Below are 20331 nucleotides of genomic sequence, written 5' to 3' on the forward strand. Positions count from 1 at the left end.
CACCTAACGCATGCGCAATGTCTATCTACCTGTCAACCGCAATCTGCTAAATAAAACCTAACACCTTACGCATGCGCAATGTCTATCTACCTGTCAACCGCGATCCCCCGCCGCAATCCCTAATAAAGTATTTAACCCCTAAACCGCCGCCATCTACATAAACTAACCCCCTACTGTGAGCCCCTAAAACCGCCACCATCTAACTGATCTATCCCCTAATGTGAGCCCCTAAAACTGCCACCATCTAACTGATCTATCCCCTAATGTGAGCCCCTAAAACCGCCGCCATCTACCTGATCTATCCCCTAATCTGACCCCTTACACCGCCGCCAGCTATATTAATATTATTAACCCCTAATCTAATATCCATAAAGTAATAAGCTCTATTACCAGCCCTTAAAAGGGCCTTTTGCGGGGCTTTGCCCCAAAGTTAACAGCTCTTTTGCCCTATAACCTGCCCTCCCTACACCGCTGCCACCTATATTAATGGTATTAACCCCTAATGTAAGCCCCTTACACCGCCGCCATCTATATTAAAATTATTAACCCCTAATTTAATCTACCTACCCCGCCGCCAGCTATATTATCTATATTAACCCTAAGTATATTATAGTTAATATAGTTATTACATTATATATATTAACTGTATTAACCCTAATTATATTAGGGTTAATATAGTTACTATAGTATTTATATTAACTATATTAACTCTATCTAACCCTAACACCCCTAACTAAATTCTTATTAAATAAATCTAATTCATATTATAAACTAAAATATTCCTATTTAAATCTAAATACTTACCTATAAAATAAACCCTAAGATAGCTACAATATAATTAATAATTACATTGTATCTATGTTAGGGTTTATATTTATTTTTACAGGTAAATTGTTAATTATTTTAACTAGGTACAATAGCTATTAAATAGTTATTAACTATTTAATAGCTACCTAGTTAAAGTAATTACCCAATTACCTGTAAAATAAATCCTAACCTAAGTTACAAATACACCTACACTATCAATAAATTAAATAAACTATAAATATCTATCTAAAAATACAATTAAATAAACTAAACTAAATTACAAAAAACCCCCCACTAAATTACAAAAAATAAAAAAAAGATTTTTAAGCTAATTACACCTATTTTAAGCCCCCTAATAAAATAATAAAGCCCCCCAAAATAAAAAAAATTCCCTACCCTATTCTAAATTAAAAAAAGTTCAAAGCTCTTTTACCTTACCAGCCCTTAAAAGGGCCTTTTGTGGGGGCATGCCCCAAAGAAAACTGCTCTTTTGCCTGAAAAATAGATAGATATTTATAGTTTATTTAATTTATTGATAGTGTAGGTGTATTTGTAACTTATGTTAGGATTTATTTTACAGGTAATTGGGTAATTATTTTAACTAGGTAGCTATTAAATAGTTAATAACTATTTAATAGCTATTGTACCTTGTTAAAATAATTAACAATTTACCTGTAAAATAAATCTAAACCCTAACATAGCTACAATGTAATTATTAATTATATTGTAGCTATCTTAGGGTTTATATTATAGGTAAGTATTTAGATTTAAATAGGAATATTTTAATTAATAATATTAATATTAGATTTATTTTAATAAGAGTTTAGTTAGGGATGTTAGAGTTAGATAGGGTTGTTATACTTAATATATATATATATATATATATATATATATATATATATATATATATATATATATATTATAATAACGATATTAACTATATTAACCCTAATATAATTAGGGTTAATATAGTTAATATATATAATAATTATATTATCTATATTAACCCTAATATAATTAGGGTTAATATAGTTAATATAGCTGGCGGCGGTGTAGGGGGATTAGATTAGGGGTTAATACATTTATTATAGGTGGCAGCGGTGTAGGAGGATTTAGATTGTAGCCTAGGCAAAAGAGCTGATTACTTTGTGACAAAGCCCCGCCAAAAGCCCTTTTAAGGGCTGGCAAAAGAGCAGCTTACTTTGGGGTAATGCCACGCAAAAAGCCCTTTTCAGGGCTATTTGTAGGGTTAGACTTAGGTTTAGTGGTAGGGATAGTTTAGTATTTTAGGGGTTAAATAATTTAATATAGATGGCGGCGGGGTAGGGGCTCACTTTAGGGGGTTATAGATTTAATATAGCTGGCGGGGGTCCGGGAGCGGCGGTTTAGGGGTTAATAACTTTATTAGGTTGCGGCGGGGTTTGGGAGCGGCGGTTTAGGGGTTAATACATATTTTATTGTTAGGATAGTGAGGGGGGATAGGGGATAGAGGGTTAGACGTGTCGGGCTATGTTAGGGAGGCGTGTTAGACAGTGCGGGTGATTTAGACTTTAGTCAGGTTTTGTAGGCGCCGGCAGTTTCTAACGTGCCGTAAGTCACTGGTGACGCGAGAAATTTGTACTTGCGCAGATTTCTGGACATCGCTGGTTTATCCGACTTACGGCACGTTAGCAACTGACGGCGCCGTATATTGGATAGCTCGAGATGCGAGCTGAAACTGCGGGCGACGCGGGTTCCCTCGCTTGCGCCGCAAACTACGCCGTATATCGGATCGCGCCCTAATAGTTCTACCTCTATTAAGAATGTTAGGGTGGAATTGTTTTAATAATGTTGAGAATCATGAAATGCAAGAATCTTTACCAGGGTTATCTTCTTCAGATCTCCAAGATCACTGTGTAGTTAACAAATTGATAGAAAATATAAAATGCCAGCAACAGATAAACACATGATAATCTAGCATTAAAATTTAGGAAAAAGTCAGACTCCTATCCTGTACAAGCAAAGTCATCAGCAGTAGAACTGTTTCAAAGAGAGGTAGAATCTAAACTAAGGTCCTACTCCTTACAGAGCACTATAAAATATGATCATTCAAGAGATAATTTATCTAAAATCCAATATCTGGCACTGAAAGAGTTGAAAGAAAATAAAAACATCATGATTCATCAGGCTGACAGGCGGGGGATTAGTGGTCCTTACTAAGATCAATTATGTGACAGAATCTATTCTACAACTCAATAATAAATATAATAATATATAATTACCTGGTAACACCACATTACCTTATAAAAAGGAATTACATTTGGTGTTAGGACTAATGGTATTAAGACATTTGGTCATAGGAAATATGGTCATAAGGACATTTGGTCATAAGGACATATGGTCAAAGGACATTTGGTCATAAGACATATGGTCATAGAATATTTGGTAATAGGACTTTTGGTCACAAGACATGGTCACAGAATATTTTTTTGTCATAAGACAAATGATCACTATTGCTCATCGAGGATCAAAACTTAGCCTTTACTAAAATGCTAGTGTTGACAAATCTACTTTACTTTTGAAATCAGCATTGGATTTGGGTATTATAGACTAAAAATTATTTGACAATTTATTTGTACAGAATGTGGTGGTTCCTATTTTTCATTATTTACCATAAAGACTCAAAAACCTTTATCAGAGTTAGTAGATTATTATTTATAGCCCCTTATGAAAGACCAGTGTAGCTATTTCCAGGACACTCGCGACTTACTAAGGAAAATATCTGAGGTAAAATGGTAAAAATCTTATCTATGGCTTACAGTGGACGTGGCATCACTAGACTAGTATTCAACATAATGTTGGTCTAAGGGCAGTTAAAGAAATTATGGATAGATATTCATACTTTTTTTTTATTCAAGGCTCATTTAAAGGCATACAACATCGTAGAAATAAATTCACATGAGTCAAGATATCAATTTTACAAGCAGTGTGAACAATGAGACTAAGGGATAAAGAGCACAAAGCTAATAGGATGTGTACCATGTGAACATTATATACATAAAAATGCCAATTACTTAGAAACCTTCTAGATGATGCAATAGGCCACTCTTGGGCCATCAAAAGATAAAAAGAAGTATAAAGGTAAAAGAAGGTTATTTCACACTAAGGAGACCACTTATGGATCTCATATGACGAACCTCGGTTTTATAATATTTTATACTAGGCATAACAAACTCTTAGGGATTATAACAGGAGAAAAACATACACACAGGACCAGATTTAATCCCTGTTAACTGTTAGTAAAGATAATTTAATTAAATTTGAATGATTAGAAAAGACACAACCAATTTAAATGCAAATGTCTGCTTTTTAGTATAGAAAATAGATATTGACATAAAACTTAACGACTATATAGGAGGGTTCCCCTTTGGAAATAACCAAAGAGCAGGCCCAGTAATATATTGACCCGAGAGGATAAGCTTCACTACTCCCCTCATCCTGGAAGGTATTGAAGGGCGCGTCATTACTGTGTTATACAAAATGAGGTATACTCTTGAAATCCGGGGATAAATTTCACACAACTAGTAACTCAAAGTTTATAAATTTGCTCACTAACCAAAATTAAAGCTATACCCAAACCAGGATGTTGTGTTACTAGAACCTAGGGCCAGATCATCAATAACAAGGAGATATATCTGTAAGGGTACATAATATGTTGGGATATAGAATAAGCTACTTCAGAAAAGTAAATAACAGCAAGTCTCACTCATAATGTTTTAAATCTAGCTGGGACTGACAAAATGAGGTGTACACCATTCAGGACATATTATACGTTATAAGCCTAGGATCCTCATGCTAATAGTAAGATATTAGAGATAATAGAAGATGGAAGGTCCTATACTATCTAAGCATACAATATAAAATACCAGTACAATACAAATGACGAAATCAATGCAATTAGCCTGTATGTCAGGAGCTACCCTATAGGGATGCCCCCATCACACAGAATTGATACAGTAGGGAAAAAAGGTATTTAGTTAGCCACCAATTGTGCAAGTTCTCCCACTTAAATAGATGAGAGAGGCCTGTAATTTTCATCATAGGTATACCTCAACTATGAGAGACAAAATGTGGAAACAAATCCAGACAATCACATTGTCTGATTTGGAAAGAATTTATTTGCAAATTATGGTGGAAAATAAGTATTTGGTCAATATCAAAAGTTCATCTCAATACTTTGTTATATATCCTTTGTTGGCAATGACAGAGGTCAAACGTTTTCTATAAGTCTTCACAAGGGTGTCACATACTGTTGCTGGTATGTTGGCCCATTCCTGCATGCAGATCTCCTCTAGAGCAGTGATGTTTTGGGGCTGTCGCTGGGCAACATGGACTTTCAACTCCCTCCAAAGGTTTTCTATGGGGTTAAGATCTGGAAACTGGCTAGGCCACTCCAGGACCTTGAAATGCTTCTTACGAAGCCACTCCTTCATTGCCCAGGCAGTGTGTTTGGGATCATTGTCATGGTGAAAGACCCAGCCACGTTTCATCTTCAATGCCCTTGCTGATGGAAGGAGGTTTGCACTCAAAATCTCACGATACATGGCCCCATTCATTCTTTCATGTACACGTATCAGTCGTCCTGTTCCCTTTGCAGAGAAACAGCCCCAAAGCATGATGTTGTCACCCCCATGCATCACAGTAGGTATGGTGTTCTCTCTCCTCCAAACACGACAAGTTGTGTTTCTACCAAACAGTTGTACTTTGGTTTCATTTGACCATATGACATTCTCCCAATCCACTTCTGGATCATCCAAATGCTCTCTAGCATACTTCAGACAGGCCCGGACATGTACTGGCTTAAGCAGGAGGACACGTCTGGCACTGCAGGATCTGAGTCCCTGGCGGCGTAGTGTGTTACTGATGGTAGCCTTTGTTACGTTGGTCCCAGCTCTCTGCAGGTCATTCACTAGGTCCCCCTTGTGGTTCTGGGATGTTTGCTCACCGTTCTTGTGATCATTTTGACCCCACGGGGTGAGATCTTACGTGGAGCCCCAGATCGAGGGAGATTATCAGTGGTCTTGTATGTCTTCCATTTTCTAATTATTGCTCCCACAGTTGATTTCTTTACACCAAGCTGCTTGCCTATTGCAGATTCAGTCTTCCCAGCCTGGTGCAGGTCTACAATTTTGTTTCTGGTGTCCTTCGACAGCTCTTTGGTCTTCACCATAGTGGAGTTTGGAGTGTGACTGTTTGAGGTTGTTGACAGGTGTCTTTTATACTGATAACAAGTTCAAACAGGTGCCATTAATACAGGTAATGAGTGGAGGACAGAGGAGCCTCTTAAAGAAGAAGATACAGGTCCGTGAGAGTCAGAAATCTTGCTTGTTTGTAGGTGACCAAATACTTATTTTCCACCATAATTTGCAAATAAATTCTTACCAAATCAGACAATGTGATTGTCTGGATTTGTTTCCACATTTTGTCTCTCATAGTTGAGGTATACCTATGATGAAAATTACAGGCCTCTCTCATCTTCTTAAGTGGGAGAACTTGCACAATTGGTGGCTGACTAAATACTTTTTTCCCCACTGTATATAAGATATAGCAAAGTAGAAATATGGTGTACAGTAGGGTCTTAAGAATGTGATCATCAATAGCGTCAAAGCAGGTCCAACCTGCACCAATCTTAGTGCTAGCACGCTTTAAAGGTAAGTATGGGTCACTAATCTGCAATATTGGTAGAAAAAAACTGAAGTGAATTGATTGGAGTTTGACAAGTTGATTATACCCATAACAATAACTACATATCTGTCCATCAAATAATAGGGCATCAGGGTACAGAAAGCAGTGATGTCTGAAAAACAATACATGCTCAGCTGATCTTACATTAAAATTAGAAACATAACTGAAATAGTAAATGTTCGGATGGAAACAGGCTAGAGATATACAGCTAATGGCTGAATTTTAACTATATTGCATACATTGTAAAGCGTTAATAAAAAAAAAGGAAAAAAATGAACGAAAAAACTTTTAACCATACAGATTAAACTTTAGCATGAGTTCTGTAGTGAGTATACACCTCTGGCGTTAACTAAGTATAACTACTGGGAGTCAATAAGTTATAAGTCTCTACACATCAGCTTGAATATGTCCCGGTCCTCCAGAAAAGTTAATGGCCAAACATTTACCCCATGTCTGGTTCATGAGTAGGCAGAAGAAGAGCAAGCCTCCCGGATCCCAAGAGCTGTATTGATGCGACTGCAGCCACACCGAGTGCTGAGCTGCATCACCAAGGGACATCCATGGTCCCATCATGGCTGAGGGGAGGTATGCGGTAAAGAGCTCAGACTAGTGCGATCCTGCTTCTGCCTTAAAAGCACCTGAAGTGTAGGAGCAGAGACTTGAGGTAAGTTATTGAGGCTCCCCATGGCGATCGCTGCACCCTTCTCTGGCGCTAACTCAAGCTGATCTGGTGTTTCTCCGTCCATAGGCTCACTGTCTTTCTCCAATATGCTAAGGGTGGAGTGCAGGCGCTGGGGCCCCAGAGCGCCGTCACCCCCTCTCTTTATCATGTGGATCTCAGGTTGTTGGAGCGGGTAAGCGTTTTCACCAAAAAAAGCTGCATCTAGCTCAATCTCTAAGGCAGCATGGTGAGCAGCCAGAACGCTGCGCAGCTCCTCCAGGAAACTTGAGGGGATTTCCATTATATATACGTAACAACACACTATAGGTAAGGGTAAAGCAGACTGTAATTATCCAAGTATCTGTCTTACTAAGAAAAGTAGATGTCCGGATTATAAGCACAAGACGTGCTTCCTAACGACAGGGCCCTAAGGCATCCTGCCGGGGGGGTATTGTGCAGGCCAAGATCTCAAAGTGGCTCTGAGCACTGATGCCAGTAGCGGTTTCTTTCAAGACTAGGTACATAAGATGTGTCTTCTGATGAAAATTTCAAAGCTATACTTTACATTGTAGGTAGCCCAGTCAGAATGTATAGATTGAGGAAAAGTTGTTAAAAAGCTGGAGCAGCATGCAGTTATGCGTCTGAATATGGACGCTGCCCTGAAGTTCCCCAGATATTCATACTTTTAAGGATTTTTTGATGCAGTCAATTCAGTTTCTATTGACACATAATTATTTTCTTTTTGATGGAAAATATTATCTGCTGAGATGTGGCACGGCAATGGGGGATAAATCTGACACCTCCTATGCCAACTTGGTGTTGGGTTTGTGGAAGCGGTGCCACATCTATGCAGATAATCCATATAAATAATTTATTAAGTTTTATGCAAGATATATTGATGATCTAATTTTTGTTTGGGATGAATCAATTCAAGAAGCAGAGTCGTTTGTGGCTTTTATTAACAATAACAATAAGGGTCGGACTTTAATATCTAATATGTCTAAAAAGAATATTGAGTACCTTAATTTAGAATTAAAGTGAAGGTAAAGTTAGCTTAGTGACAATCGTGTATAGCATTCTGTTTAAAAAATAAATAGAAGTTTCATTCATCATTTCTATTCTATTATCGTATCAATCGAGTAATCACCTTTAAAAAGCCTCTTGTAGTCGTCAGAAAATTCAACCCGTATTTTTTTTTTTTTTTTCATTCTTGATCACGTTGTTGTGTAATTCTATTTAAATTCTGTCCGTTAGGCGGCCGTCAATCCACGTCATCCGCCCCTCTAATCTTGTGCGCATGCGCTATTCAAATTTTCTTGTTCATGACCATGCGCCCTCCCGTTTCTAATACTAATATGTAGGAATCCTCTTTTGTAATAATGGATTGGCGATTAGCGCATGCACAGTGGTTCGCAGCATAGGCGATTTTGAACATGATCTTGTCTTTACAATGAGGCCACTTAGCAACCTAACAAGTGTCTATGGGCTCCATTTATTAAGCTATGGATGCAGCATTGCAGCGCCTTTGGTGCAGTCTTGCATGAGTGAGCCTGCAGTTCATAGTTTAGAAGCAGCACTCATCAGATTTTTTTCCTAACCTATACACCAGCTTTGAGCTGCTGGATTAAAATCAACCTGGACAAGTCCAACCAGTGATTGACAGCCCCTGTGAGTGCTCAATTGGCCGCACAAAAGCAAGGAACCCTTGTTGCACAAGCAGCCACTTATCCAATGATAAATTCTCACCACGATCTCGGAAGACAAGTTCCAAAGAGCAAACACTGTCTAGAAATGTTTCTATACTATTTAATGCCATACATGTGAAATGGGTGATGGTTATGTTTAGATATGTTTAGATACTGTTAATCAATTTTACTACAGTACATTTCACAGTAATGTAGTTAGGGGAGAGACAGTACATAACGTGTATTATCATTTCATAATAAGCTATATTTGAAGAGACATAAACCAATAGTGCTCTAATTTATTAATTTATTTATATATATATATATATATATATATATATATATACATGCATACACACACATTTTAGTCCTATATTATTCTATGCAGCTGGTTTCCTAAAGAATAGAGGGATGAGGGAGCTTTAGTGATTTTTTTTTCCAGTTACTGATATGGCTTCCTATGAGCGACTTGTTCTAATTCTGGTACTATGCTCTGTATAACAAAAATGAATGTACTACAAATATACACATATTTTAGATTTTCCCAAAGTACATGCTTTATTTTAAAAATATGTTGATGGGTTACAGAGATCATGAATCAGATCATACTGTAACTAAACTAAACTAGCACAATCTGATCTAAACCTTGTGTTTTCTATTTTCTCTAGATTCTTTTCTTACCGTTTTTAAGACGTAGGATGTGCTTGTATTCACACATGAAATCCCTTCATCATTGCAGCATCCTCCACATCTGTACACTGACACACAGGGTGGCTTAAAAAACGTGTTGGTGGCAGTTCCAAGGTCTTTCCCAACATCCACACATGTTTCCCTTGGCATACATTGAGTTTTTTGCCACTCTTCTTCAATAGCTATAAACAAAAAAAACTTTATTAATAAAGTTCTTTAACATTTCTTTACACATTACAACACACATGTTATTCATTATACCCTGTATAAGATACTGGCAGAAAACATATTTAATGTTTTGTATTTTGAAACAATGCCAGAGGATATTTACAAATGACTAGAAATATCCAGCAGTCTTCCAGACCCTTTGAGGATGACTATATGACATTGTCTTTTGCCAGATATTTGGATTACAATCACATTTTAGTTTTGGCAATATCATCCTGGAAAACATTACAAATACACCCTTTTTTTTCTTTCTGCTGAGTTTAATAAAACATATAAAAATTCATATTTTAGATTTTTTTGTTTTTATAATGACAAAGCAGCGCAGCATAAATTATATGCTCTGTTTTCTATGTACATTCCAGTATTCATTGCTTTGATACATTTTAAGATAAACATTTTTCTTCTTAATGACATGTATGCAAATTTAAAAAAGAATGTAGTCCCCCCCTTTTTTTTTCTTCCCCTTTCCGGGGGAGGGAGATCAGAGTAAATCCCTCTTGATATGTACCATGATGTTGATTTATTTCACATACTTTGCTTACTTAGATAACCTAACTCCAAAGATTTTTCTAGAAATATTATACCTAGAATTACGTAAGTTCACTTTCCATTTTTTACTTTCTATTTTGCTCCATTTTTTCCATCTAAAAGCAGCTATTTAGCTAAATTCTTTATTGTCTATGGATAATATTAATGTTTTTTTTTTCCATCTTCTCTTTCTCTTTTCTTCATATAGAGATATAGAATTGTAATGTTGATTAAACTAAATCTTATTTGTAGAGCGCCAACAGATTCTGCAGCGCTAATCTGATGACAGAAATCCTATGGGTGGTTAGATCTTGCTATCCTTTACATCTTTGTATGAGAATATTGCAAACGATTATCTTAATTTAAAAGGCTTGCTATGGTAATAGTGATTGAAGCTATGGTTTGCGGACTGGGATTTTGGTAAGGGCCAGGAAAAGAGTGTGGCATAGGGTTAGCACATGGGGCAGAGAATGATGCTAGCGTTAAAATTAGGTTCATGGTTAGAGCTAAGGGTAAGGTTAAAACTAGAGTTGGAGTTAGGTCTGGGGTTAGGTTATGGTTCTGGCTAGGATTAGATTTATGCTAAGGATAATGTTTAGGATTAGACTTAAAACAAAAGTTATAAAAAAAGTTTATGATTCTACCCATGAATGCCAGAAAGGGCAAGGGTCATTTCTGCTTTTCTGCCATCTCAGGAATAGGACAGGTTTTTTCTTGATCAGTATTGCTGCCTGTGACATTCATGCATCAGTAACTTTAATGTGGTCATAATTTGGTTATCTAAACATTATAGGCATGGATTTATTCTGCCTGCTTTATTCAATTATTTTTTCTTGCATATTTTTGTGGTTCTGGTTTAATCTGTGGGGTATTGTGTATTGGACACCTCACACAAATTAAGTTGTTAATGGCAGCAATGTCCACTAATGAAGATATAGGTAAAAGTGATGCTTCATGTATTGCAAACATGATTTCCCCTTTGTAACAAGGCTCTGCAGCAACCTCATGAGTATTTATAATTCTAGGCCAGTGCGGTAGACAGTGAAAAAAAAATCCCTGTCTCTGGAATTTCTGATCCTGAAGAACTAAAGGCAGGACTAATGCACTGGGAGATAATGATAATAATGCAGATCTACTGACTAGTGCTTGATTTGAAAAAAAAAAGAAAAAATGTAATATTAATAATAATAGAAATAATATATACACTCCTCGGCCACTTTATTAGGTACACCTTGCTAGTAGCGGATTGGACCCCCGTTTGCCTTCAGAACTGCCTAATTCTTTGTGGAATAGATTCAACAAGGTGTTGGAAACATTCCTCAGACATTTTGGTCCATATTGACATGATAGCATCACGCAGTTGCTGCACATTTGTCGGCTGCATATCCATGAGGTGAATCTCCCATTCCACCACATCCCAAAGGTGCTCTATTGGATTGAGATCTGGTGACTGTGGGGGCCATTGGAGTACAGTGAACTTATTGTCATGTTCAAAAAAACAGTTTCAGATGATTTGAGCTTTATGCCATGGTGCATTATCCTGCTTGAAGTATCCATCAGAAGATGGGTACACTGTAGTCATAAAGGGATGGACATGGTCAGCAACAATACTCAGGTAGGCCGTGGCATTTAAACAATGCTCAATTGGTAATAAGGGGCCCAAAGTTTGCCAAGAAAATATCCCCAACACCATTACACCAACACCACCAGCCTGAACCATTGATACAAGACAGGATGGATCCATGCTTTCATGTTGTTTACACCAAATTCTGACCCTGCCATCTTAATGTCGCAGCTGAAATCGAGACTCATCAGACCAGGCAACATTTTTCCAATCTAATTGTCCAATTTTGGTGAGCCTGTGCACATTATAGCCTCAGTTTCCTGTTCTTAGCTGATAGGAGTGGGACCTGGTGTGGGACCTGGTGTGGTCTTCTGCTGCTGTAGCCCATCAGATTAAAGGTTCAATGTGTTGTGCATTCAGAGATGCTATTCTGCATACCTTGGTTGCAATGAGTGGTTATTTGAGTAACTGTTGCCTTTCTATCATCTCGAACCAGTTCTCCTCTGACCTCTGACATTAACAAGGCATTTTCGTCCACACAACAACCGCTCACTGGATATTTTCTCTTTTTTGGACCATTCTCTGTAAACCCTAGAGATGGTTTTGAGTTAAAATCCCAGTAGATCAGCAGTTTTTGAAATACTCAGACCAGCCCGTCTGGCACCAACATCCATGCCACATTCAAAGTCACTTAAATCCTCTTTCTTCCCTATTCTGATGCTCGTCTTCACCATGTCTAGATGCCTAAATACATTGAGTTGATGCCATGTGATTGGCTGATTAGCAATTTGTGTTACCAAGCAATTGAACAGGTGTACCCAATAAAGTGGTCGGTGAGTGTATGTATGTATGTATATATATATATATATATATATATATATATATATATATATAAACATATGTGGGATAACTAATTATTTGTATGTCAAAAGTACCACTCTTGTTTTTTTCAGACAGTTATTGCAACAAAGTAACGACCATTCAACCTCTGGGTGTCTTTTCAACACTAGAGAAGAGCAAATCATCCTAATTTAGTGTTAGATTTGTCACCATCTCCTTTATCTTCCTGTAATTTATGTGCACTGCTAATTTGGTTAAAAGAGCAACCAATTGTAATTATCTTTATTGGATTTATAGTCTCTGAAAAACAGTTGTATTGAGCATATAGAGGGATCCAAATGAAGAGGTGATTTTGATAAACCTAAGAGCTCCAAAGCCTTGCCGTGGTTGGCCAGGAGCAGCAGCAGGGAACTTCTGAGATGAAATCTTATTATAAATCATTATATTTCAGGATTGCTTATATAGATATTGGACATAATTGCTACTACTTGTTTTAATTATGATCATTTTGTCCTAACATTGAGGAAAATAAAAAGGGCACTAAAACCCTTACTCATTGTCTTCCAGGCTAGAGCACCATGCTAATATCCAAGAATGCATTACCCACAATCCTCTGCTGCTAAATGCTGCTACTGGACATGTCTTTATCTAGTTAGTATTATAATTATTTAGCATGATATATACAGTTACATAGTACCACTACCTCAGTTACAGTTATATCTTGCATCTCTAAGTAACCATATTAAAATAAATACATCCTAGCAACATAATTTCATAATCTGTGTGAATTTAATTCATTTTTTTAATTTAATTTGTCAGCCTTTTCCTCTTAAAAAAAAAAATCTATTTTATTATCATGATTATTATTATTAATTTTTGTAATGTGCCAATAGATTCTGCAGCACTAAAAACATACTTGTGATCTAGGTGTGATCTAGGTGTGATCTTTGCGGGGGGAGAACAATGATGCCTCATTGATGCCTCATTGTTCTCCCCCCAGCAAAGGCTTTGAAACAGCTGACCGGCTGCAACACGAACGGATCACACGCTGAAGGCTTGACAACATCTAATAAGCTGAAGGACTAACTCAGTACACTCCGCAAGATCCCAGTATTTCCGGCAGCATTGATTTCACCACTACCGTGGGGGAGCTATCTACGGTGATATTTTCACTTACTGCATAAATTGTTTTTAATCCTGTACGTTACTTTTTAATTTGAGCTTATATTTTCGAGGAAAAACTTTTACTCTTAGAGAGTTTTGTGCGCTCTTGTCTCTCTTTGTTTTTTATTATAAATATAATGTAGGGTTCGGCAATGTTTCGGGCAGCAGATTAGGGGTTCATAAGTATAATGTAGGTGGCGGCGGTGTATAGAGTGGCAGATTAGGGGTTAATAATATAATGCAGGTGTCAGCGATGTCGGGGGCGGCAGATTAGGGGTTAATAAGTGTAAGATTAGGGGTGTTTAGACTCGGGGTTCATGTTAGGGTGTTAGGTGTAGACATAAAAAGTATTTCCCCACAGGAATCAATGGGGCTGCGTTAGGAGCTTTACGCTGCTTTTTTGCAGGTGTTAGTTTTTTTCCCAGCCGGCTCTCCCCCATTGATTCCTATGGGGAAATCGTGCACAAGCACATTTTACCAGCTCACCGCTACCGTAAGCAGCACTGGTATTGAGGTGAGATGTGGAGCTAAATTTTGCTCTTCGCTCACTTTTTTGCGGATAACACCGGGTTTGTAAAAACCGTAATACCAGCGTTGCCTGCAAGTGAGCGGTGAGGGAGAATTGCTTGTTAACAACGCACCCTTGTTAACGCAAAACTCGTAATCTAGGTGATAGACATTTCTAATAAGCAAATTATGTAGTTGCTCACTACTTTTTGCATGACTTATCTTGCTCATGCTCAGTTTTAACATTTTAACCCTTTACTGCATTTAGCGCGGGTGGTAACCTTGTGCCGTCAAACTCGGGTGGGGGAGGTTCACTCAGGACTCATTGCAGCCCCCACTGCATCATTGGTTGTATAGTAACATCATTAAGCCCTCAATCTCAGCTCCCGTAAGCCCTATCAACCCCAAGATCCATCATTTGAAAGGCAATCACATACTTTTTCAAACAGTGGGTAACTTGGGGGTATAGGATTAAAGCAGATTTTTAAATAAAAAAAAAAATACACAAATTTTGGCTTACATCCCTGCTTTTCAGCAATAGATAGCAAGAGAACGGAAAAAATGCTAATAGATGTACATTATATGCTCTATATGAATCGTAAAGAAAATTTGGGGTTTAATAAAATGTTCTAACAAAAAGTACCATTTTATTTTACACTAGAGTATCCCTTTAACATCCCCCTAATGTTTTAAAATCTTCCTTTAAAAATGTGAATTCAAAAGTAGAATTCTCGTTATTGAACTTGCAGATGCCTATAAATTAAACCTCACAAGACCATTACAATTACATATATCTAGCACATTTTTTTTTATAAAATTGAACCCCTTAATGACCACAATGTTCCCTGTATGTCACTGGTCGTTAAGGGTTTTTTCAGGACATAATAGCACAAGTCTAGCAAGAACACGCTATTAATACCCTCCCTCCAGCAGGCTTTGTGGAATAGAGCAGTCTCAACACTGGTGGCAAGACCACGCTATAAAACAATCAAGTCCCAAAAAAGGCCAGTGACATACAGGGTACGTCGCTGGTCCTTAAGGGGTTAAAATTTCAATAGATGATTATATTCAATATAAACATTTATCAACATCATAATTTATAGACATAACCACCATTAAACATTTTACAAGATACTAATCAAGACTATATTAGCATTAAATAACATTTTGTAATGTTGGCAGTGATGTTAAAACTATAATTTGATATCAGAATACAATTAGCTTGTATTAGCAATGCATATTTATGAGGGTTTGGATTCCAAAAGTCATATCTCACTCTTTAAATGTTTCTATCTGGATGGCATATGTTGATTTTCTATAATTGGATAGAAGTTTAAAGGTTCTATTTTTGTACATTTGATAAGAACATAAAAATGATGAGGTGTTAGAAATAAATGTAACTATTTTATAAACCCTTATTTTCTGCAAATATGGAAACGTTCCCAGCGAAAAGACCATCAAACGTAGTTTATAAAACAAACTGCATCACAGGCTTAGCACTAAAGAAATGTTTGCAAGAGGTCACTGTCGAAAAAAGCCAACAACAACATATTCATTTAAAGGGACATAATACACATATGCTAAATCACTTGAAAGTGATACAGTGTAACTGTAAAAAGATGACAAGTAAATATCAGCTGAACGTGTCTATGTAAAAAATATATTTTACCTCTAAATAAGTTCAGCTCACCAGAGTAAGTGCAATGTGAACAGTTTATACTTCCGCTAATGTCCAGCTGCAAGTTGAAAAAACAAAACAAAAGCCAATCAGCCTTAGCAATGCTGAGGTCATGCTTTGCTTTACTGTGATCTCATGAGATGTCCCTGAAATCTCGTGAGATTTCACAGTAAACCTCCTAAAACTGAATAGGGAAATAACATGTCAGATGCACACTCCCTTGAAAGTCCTGGGACTAGTATTCTGATTGACTGCTTAAAGTCCCTTTACAATGGGATGTGGCTACTAAGGACATATTGAGGTAAGATATATTCCTTTTTTTACATAGAGATGCTCAGGTGATATTATCTAGTCAGCTTTTTACAGATATGCTACATCACATTCAAATGCTTCAACATTTGGGTATCATTCCTTTAAAAGCTAAGAGAGATTTTTTAACACATAGGTAAAGAGGTTTGATTAAATAGTAGGTATGAGTAGTCATGCACCAAAAGGACTCCAGATCTGCTTTTACAGCAAATGCCATAGTTTTATCCGCAATTAAACACTGTATTGCAAACAAAATGTTCTAAAATCATTTAATACTTTAATTGTGTTCGCAAAAAAAGACAAGATTTGCAAATAAAGAGCAGTTTATGGATATAATTCTTGAGAAGCTTGATGGAATTTATGTACCTGGTCTTCCTTGCTGTGGCCAGTTAAGCATAAATGTAAATTAGCTTGTACTCTAAGCAAGCACAAGTGGAACAAGCACAGGTATTGTAATGCAAAATAAGACAAAACAAATAATGTATGTATACTGCAATGCTGTTTATTCTCCTTAATTTAATATTTCAAATGGAGAATAAATATTGAGTTTATTGTCCCATGAATTCTGCTAGGGCACCACTCTGGGTTGTGACAATGGTTGAAAAACACTGCAATAAAACTACATTGTAATAATCACAATGCAAAGGACTTTAGGGAAACATCACTACAGCTTACTGCATGCCAATAACTTTATGTATAACAACAGAAAATGACTCATTTATTAAAAAATCATCTATAGCATAGCATCATTTTACTCTCAGAAATAATACAGAAAAATAAGCATGCTATTCTTTATTAAAGTCATTTGACAAGTAACTGGACTTAAAAAAAATCTATTGCATTTGATAAGTTGAATGTGAGATCATTCTTAAATCCAGTTCTTAATTGTCATTCTACAGAACAGATTTTCATGAAATCCCTATTAAGGTTAATACACCATTTGATCATATTGATTGATCTCCGTTGTGCTCAGGCAAAAAAAATAATTCAGAGCTGATAACTGAACAGTGAATTGTAAAATTGTTTCTTTTTTTTAATGTATTGCCAGTGATCCATTTTATCAGCTGGAGTGTAATTAAGGGTTAGATTAGAAGTAGAGCGCAATTGTTTGCGCCAGAGTGATAAGAGGTATATCGCCAAGGATTGCGCTCATCGTGCTTACCACTCATATTACAAGATGAGCGAAAACGCGATTGCGTGAGTGCATTCGTGATTTACGCTATAATCATTACCGCGACTTCTGAGCTCTTTCTATTAACTTATTTTTATAAAAATAATTGCAATTTTGCTTGCAAGATGATGGAAGCAAGTGCTGAATGAAACCAACACCAGCTATGTATCACTTTGCTAGTATGCCAAAACAATATGGAATAATTCTATTATGTTGTACGTGTTTAGGAGACTCTGAAATGGCCACAAGTGATATTTTAGAGGTATTTGCATACATGGTCTAGCTTAATTAAAACTCTATTCATCTCTGTATAGTCTGTCTGCAGACGGTAGGACACACATTCATATATACATAAGTCTTGAGTACATATTGTCACTTCATACAGGTATCTTCATAATGTGGCTTTCAAACAGGATCACACCTTAGTGACCTCAAAATCACACATTGTTGCCAATTTTGCAGCTACATTATTTAATTCACGGTCAAGAAGCAATGATCACGTTTGAAAATCCAGCCATGAAGGCATGATTTCCTTTTTGAAAAAGCTGGTCACAAAGGTGCTTTTCCTTTTGTAATCATGTTAAAGAAGGAGCAATCACATTCACAATACATTTTTGCAGCTAAAATATTCCAATTAATTAGTTTCATGGTTCACATTGAGAGAAGTATTGAAACCCAATTTTATAAGATGAGATAAGTTGCAGCTTCTTCTTTCTAATAGAAACCCATAGATTTCTTCTTTATTTAATAAATTGGAAATATTGAGGAAAAAATATTAAAAGTTTCAAAATAAAAATTGAGCAAACTTGCTCAGTATACCCATCATGCCTATATACAAAGGTATTCATATTGCTCAGCAGTGATCAGGATGGGTTCAGATTACAATTGGTTAATATCTCACATGCAAATGTTGATTTTGGCTACACACTGTATAAAGGGCTTAATTCAAAAGAACTGTACTGTAACCTTAAGAGGTTTTGAAGAGCCATTGGGGCGGATTTATCATTGTGCGGGCAGACATGATCCGCTGCACATCGATAAATGCCGACTAGCAGATCTTAAGACCGCTGCTTCTTAACTTCAGTTTCAGAGGAACTTGATAAATGTGTTTGCTAAATCTACCCCATTGCATATGTCAGTTTCTGTTGGATTCCCAGTTTCTACCCCGATAACAACTATTTAATAATCAAAACACATTTTCTGGAATGTTTCTATTGAAAACACATTTGCGACTGTCGTTTATTTGTGGTCGAATCCATTTATAATTATGATCACATGAAAAAACTGTGCAGTATTTTATATATATATTTATTTTGGTTTGCAGTATATTTGTTTTGGTTTGCAATATATTTATTATTTATTTTGTTTTTCAGTATATTTATTTTGGTTTGCGTAATATTTATTTTGTTTTCCAGTATATTTATTTTGGTTTGCAATATATCTATTACATATCTTATGTTAAAAACTGTACAACAAAATGTGTTAAAAAATGTATATTTTTATTAAAATTTTAATAACAAGGTAGTAAAAATTGTGTGTGTGTTAATTTTCTCTAAATGCAATAATCAAAAGCAGAAGGGGTTATCCTCATATAAATAAAAGCCTTTGGGATAGATTTAACAAGCAGCAGATACTGCAATCTACCCCCCCCCCCGTAATTTCCAGATAGATGGAAACGGGCGTTAAGAAGCAGCGATGGTAAGACCGCTGCTCTTTAACTCATCCGCCACCTCTGAGGCGGCAGACAGCAATCGGCACGATCGGGTTGATTGACACCCTTTGCTAACGGCCGATTGGCCGCAAATTGGCAGGGGGTGGTATTGCACAAGCATTTCACGAGAAATGCTTGTGCAATGATAAATGCAGACAGCGTATGCTGTTGGCATTTATCAATGTGCGTCGGACATGATACAGATACAGATAATTCGGCCTCTCAGGGTATAGTTATATAACTTTGATGTGCACACCGGCGACCCATGAGCCTTTACTCAAATAAATGCACATTTAATCACATCAGGTGATCACTTTTACCACAGCAATCACCTGGCGATTAAAACTTATATAAAGAGGGGCTTTTGTGCTTTATAACAAGGTTTTTTGTTATGTCTAATGTATATATACAATATATCCCTTGGCATTCAAACACCTTGTCATATACCATATAAGTTTGAACCCTTATAACTTTTTTTTTTAATTGATATGAATCATTTTTATCACATAGTGTTTATATGAGTGTAACTGTAATTTTGAATGCATTTATGCAACTTTTTTTAACGCACTACCCTTTACACAAGGGTTTCAGTTGCGCTAACCCCATGGGGCCGAATTATCAAAGTCTGGCTGACATGATACACTGTAGCATATCATGTCTGCCAGACATCGCTGAATGTGGACAGCATACACTGTCGACTCGGCATTCAGCATTGCAAAGCAGTTCTAGTGAACTGGTTGTGCAATGCCGCCCCTGCAGATTCGTGGCCAATGGGTCGCTAGCAGGGGGTGCTTCTTAACTCCTGTTTCCAGCGAGCCTGAAGGCTCGCGTGGAAACAGAGCGAGTTGGCACCATTTGGGGCATAATAAATCACCCCCTAGGAGCGTAAAATGTGAATGTGTTCTGGGAATCGAGTTAACTTTCAACTTGTAATACGCTCGCAACCCGTTATAGCTCACTTGCAACATTTAGCGAGACACTTGTAATCTAGCCCTATAAGTGTACATGTGTTAAAAAAAATGTTTTATTTGTGCGTTCACAAGACATAAACTGTTTGAAAGAGC

General features: G+C 36.7%; 1 protein-coding gene across 1 annotated transcript in view; it reads right to left on the minus strand.

Moving 5' to 3' along the window:
• VEGFD (vascular endothelial growth factor D) overlaps positions 1-20331 on the minus strand; it is a 192246-nt gene that overhangs the window by 104615 nt on the left and 67300 nt on the right. Inside the window, 1 exon segment of the mRNA XM_053706076.1 lies at positions 9559-9749. Within this exon segment, the coding sequence (XP_053562051.1) occupies positions 9559-9749 (191 nt within the window).

Source organism: Bombina bombina, chromosome 3 (genome assembly GCF_027579735.1).
Source record: "Bombina bombina isolate aBomBom1 chromosome 3, aBomBom1.pri, whole genome shotgun sequence".
NCBI lineage: Eukaryota > Metazoa > Chordata > Amphibia > Anura > Bombinatoridae > Bombina > Bombina bombina.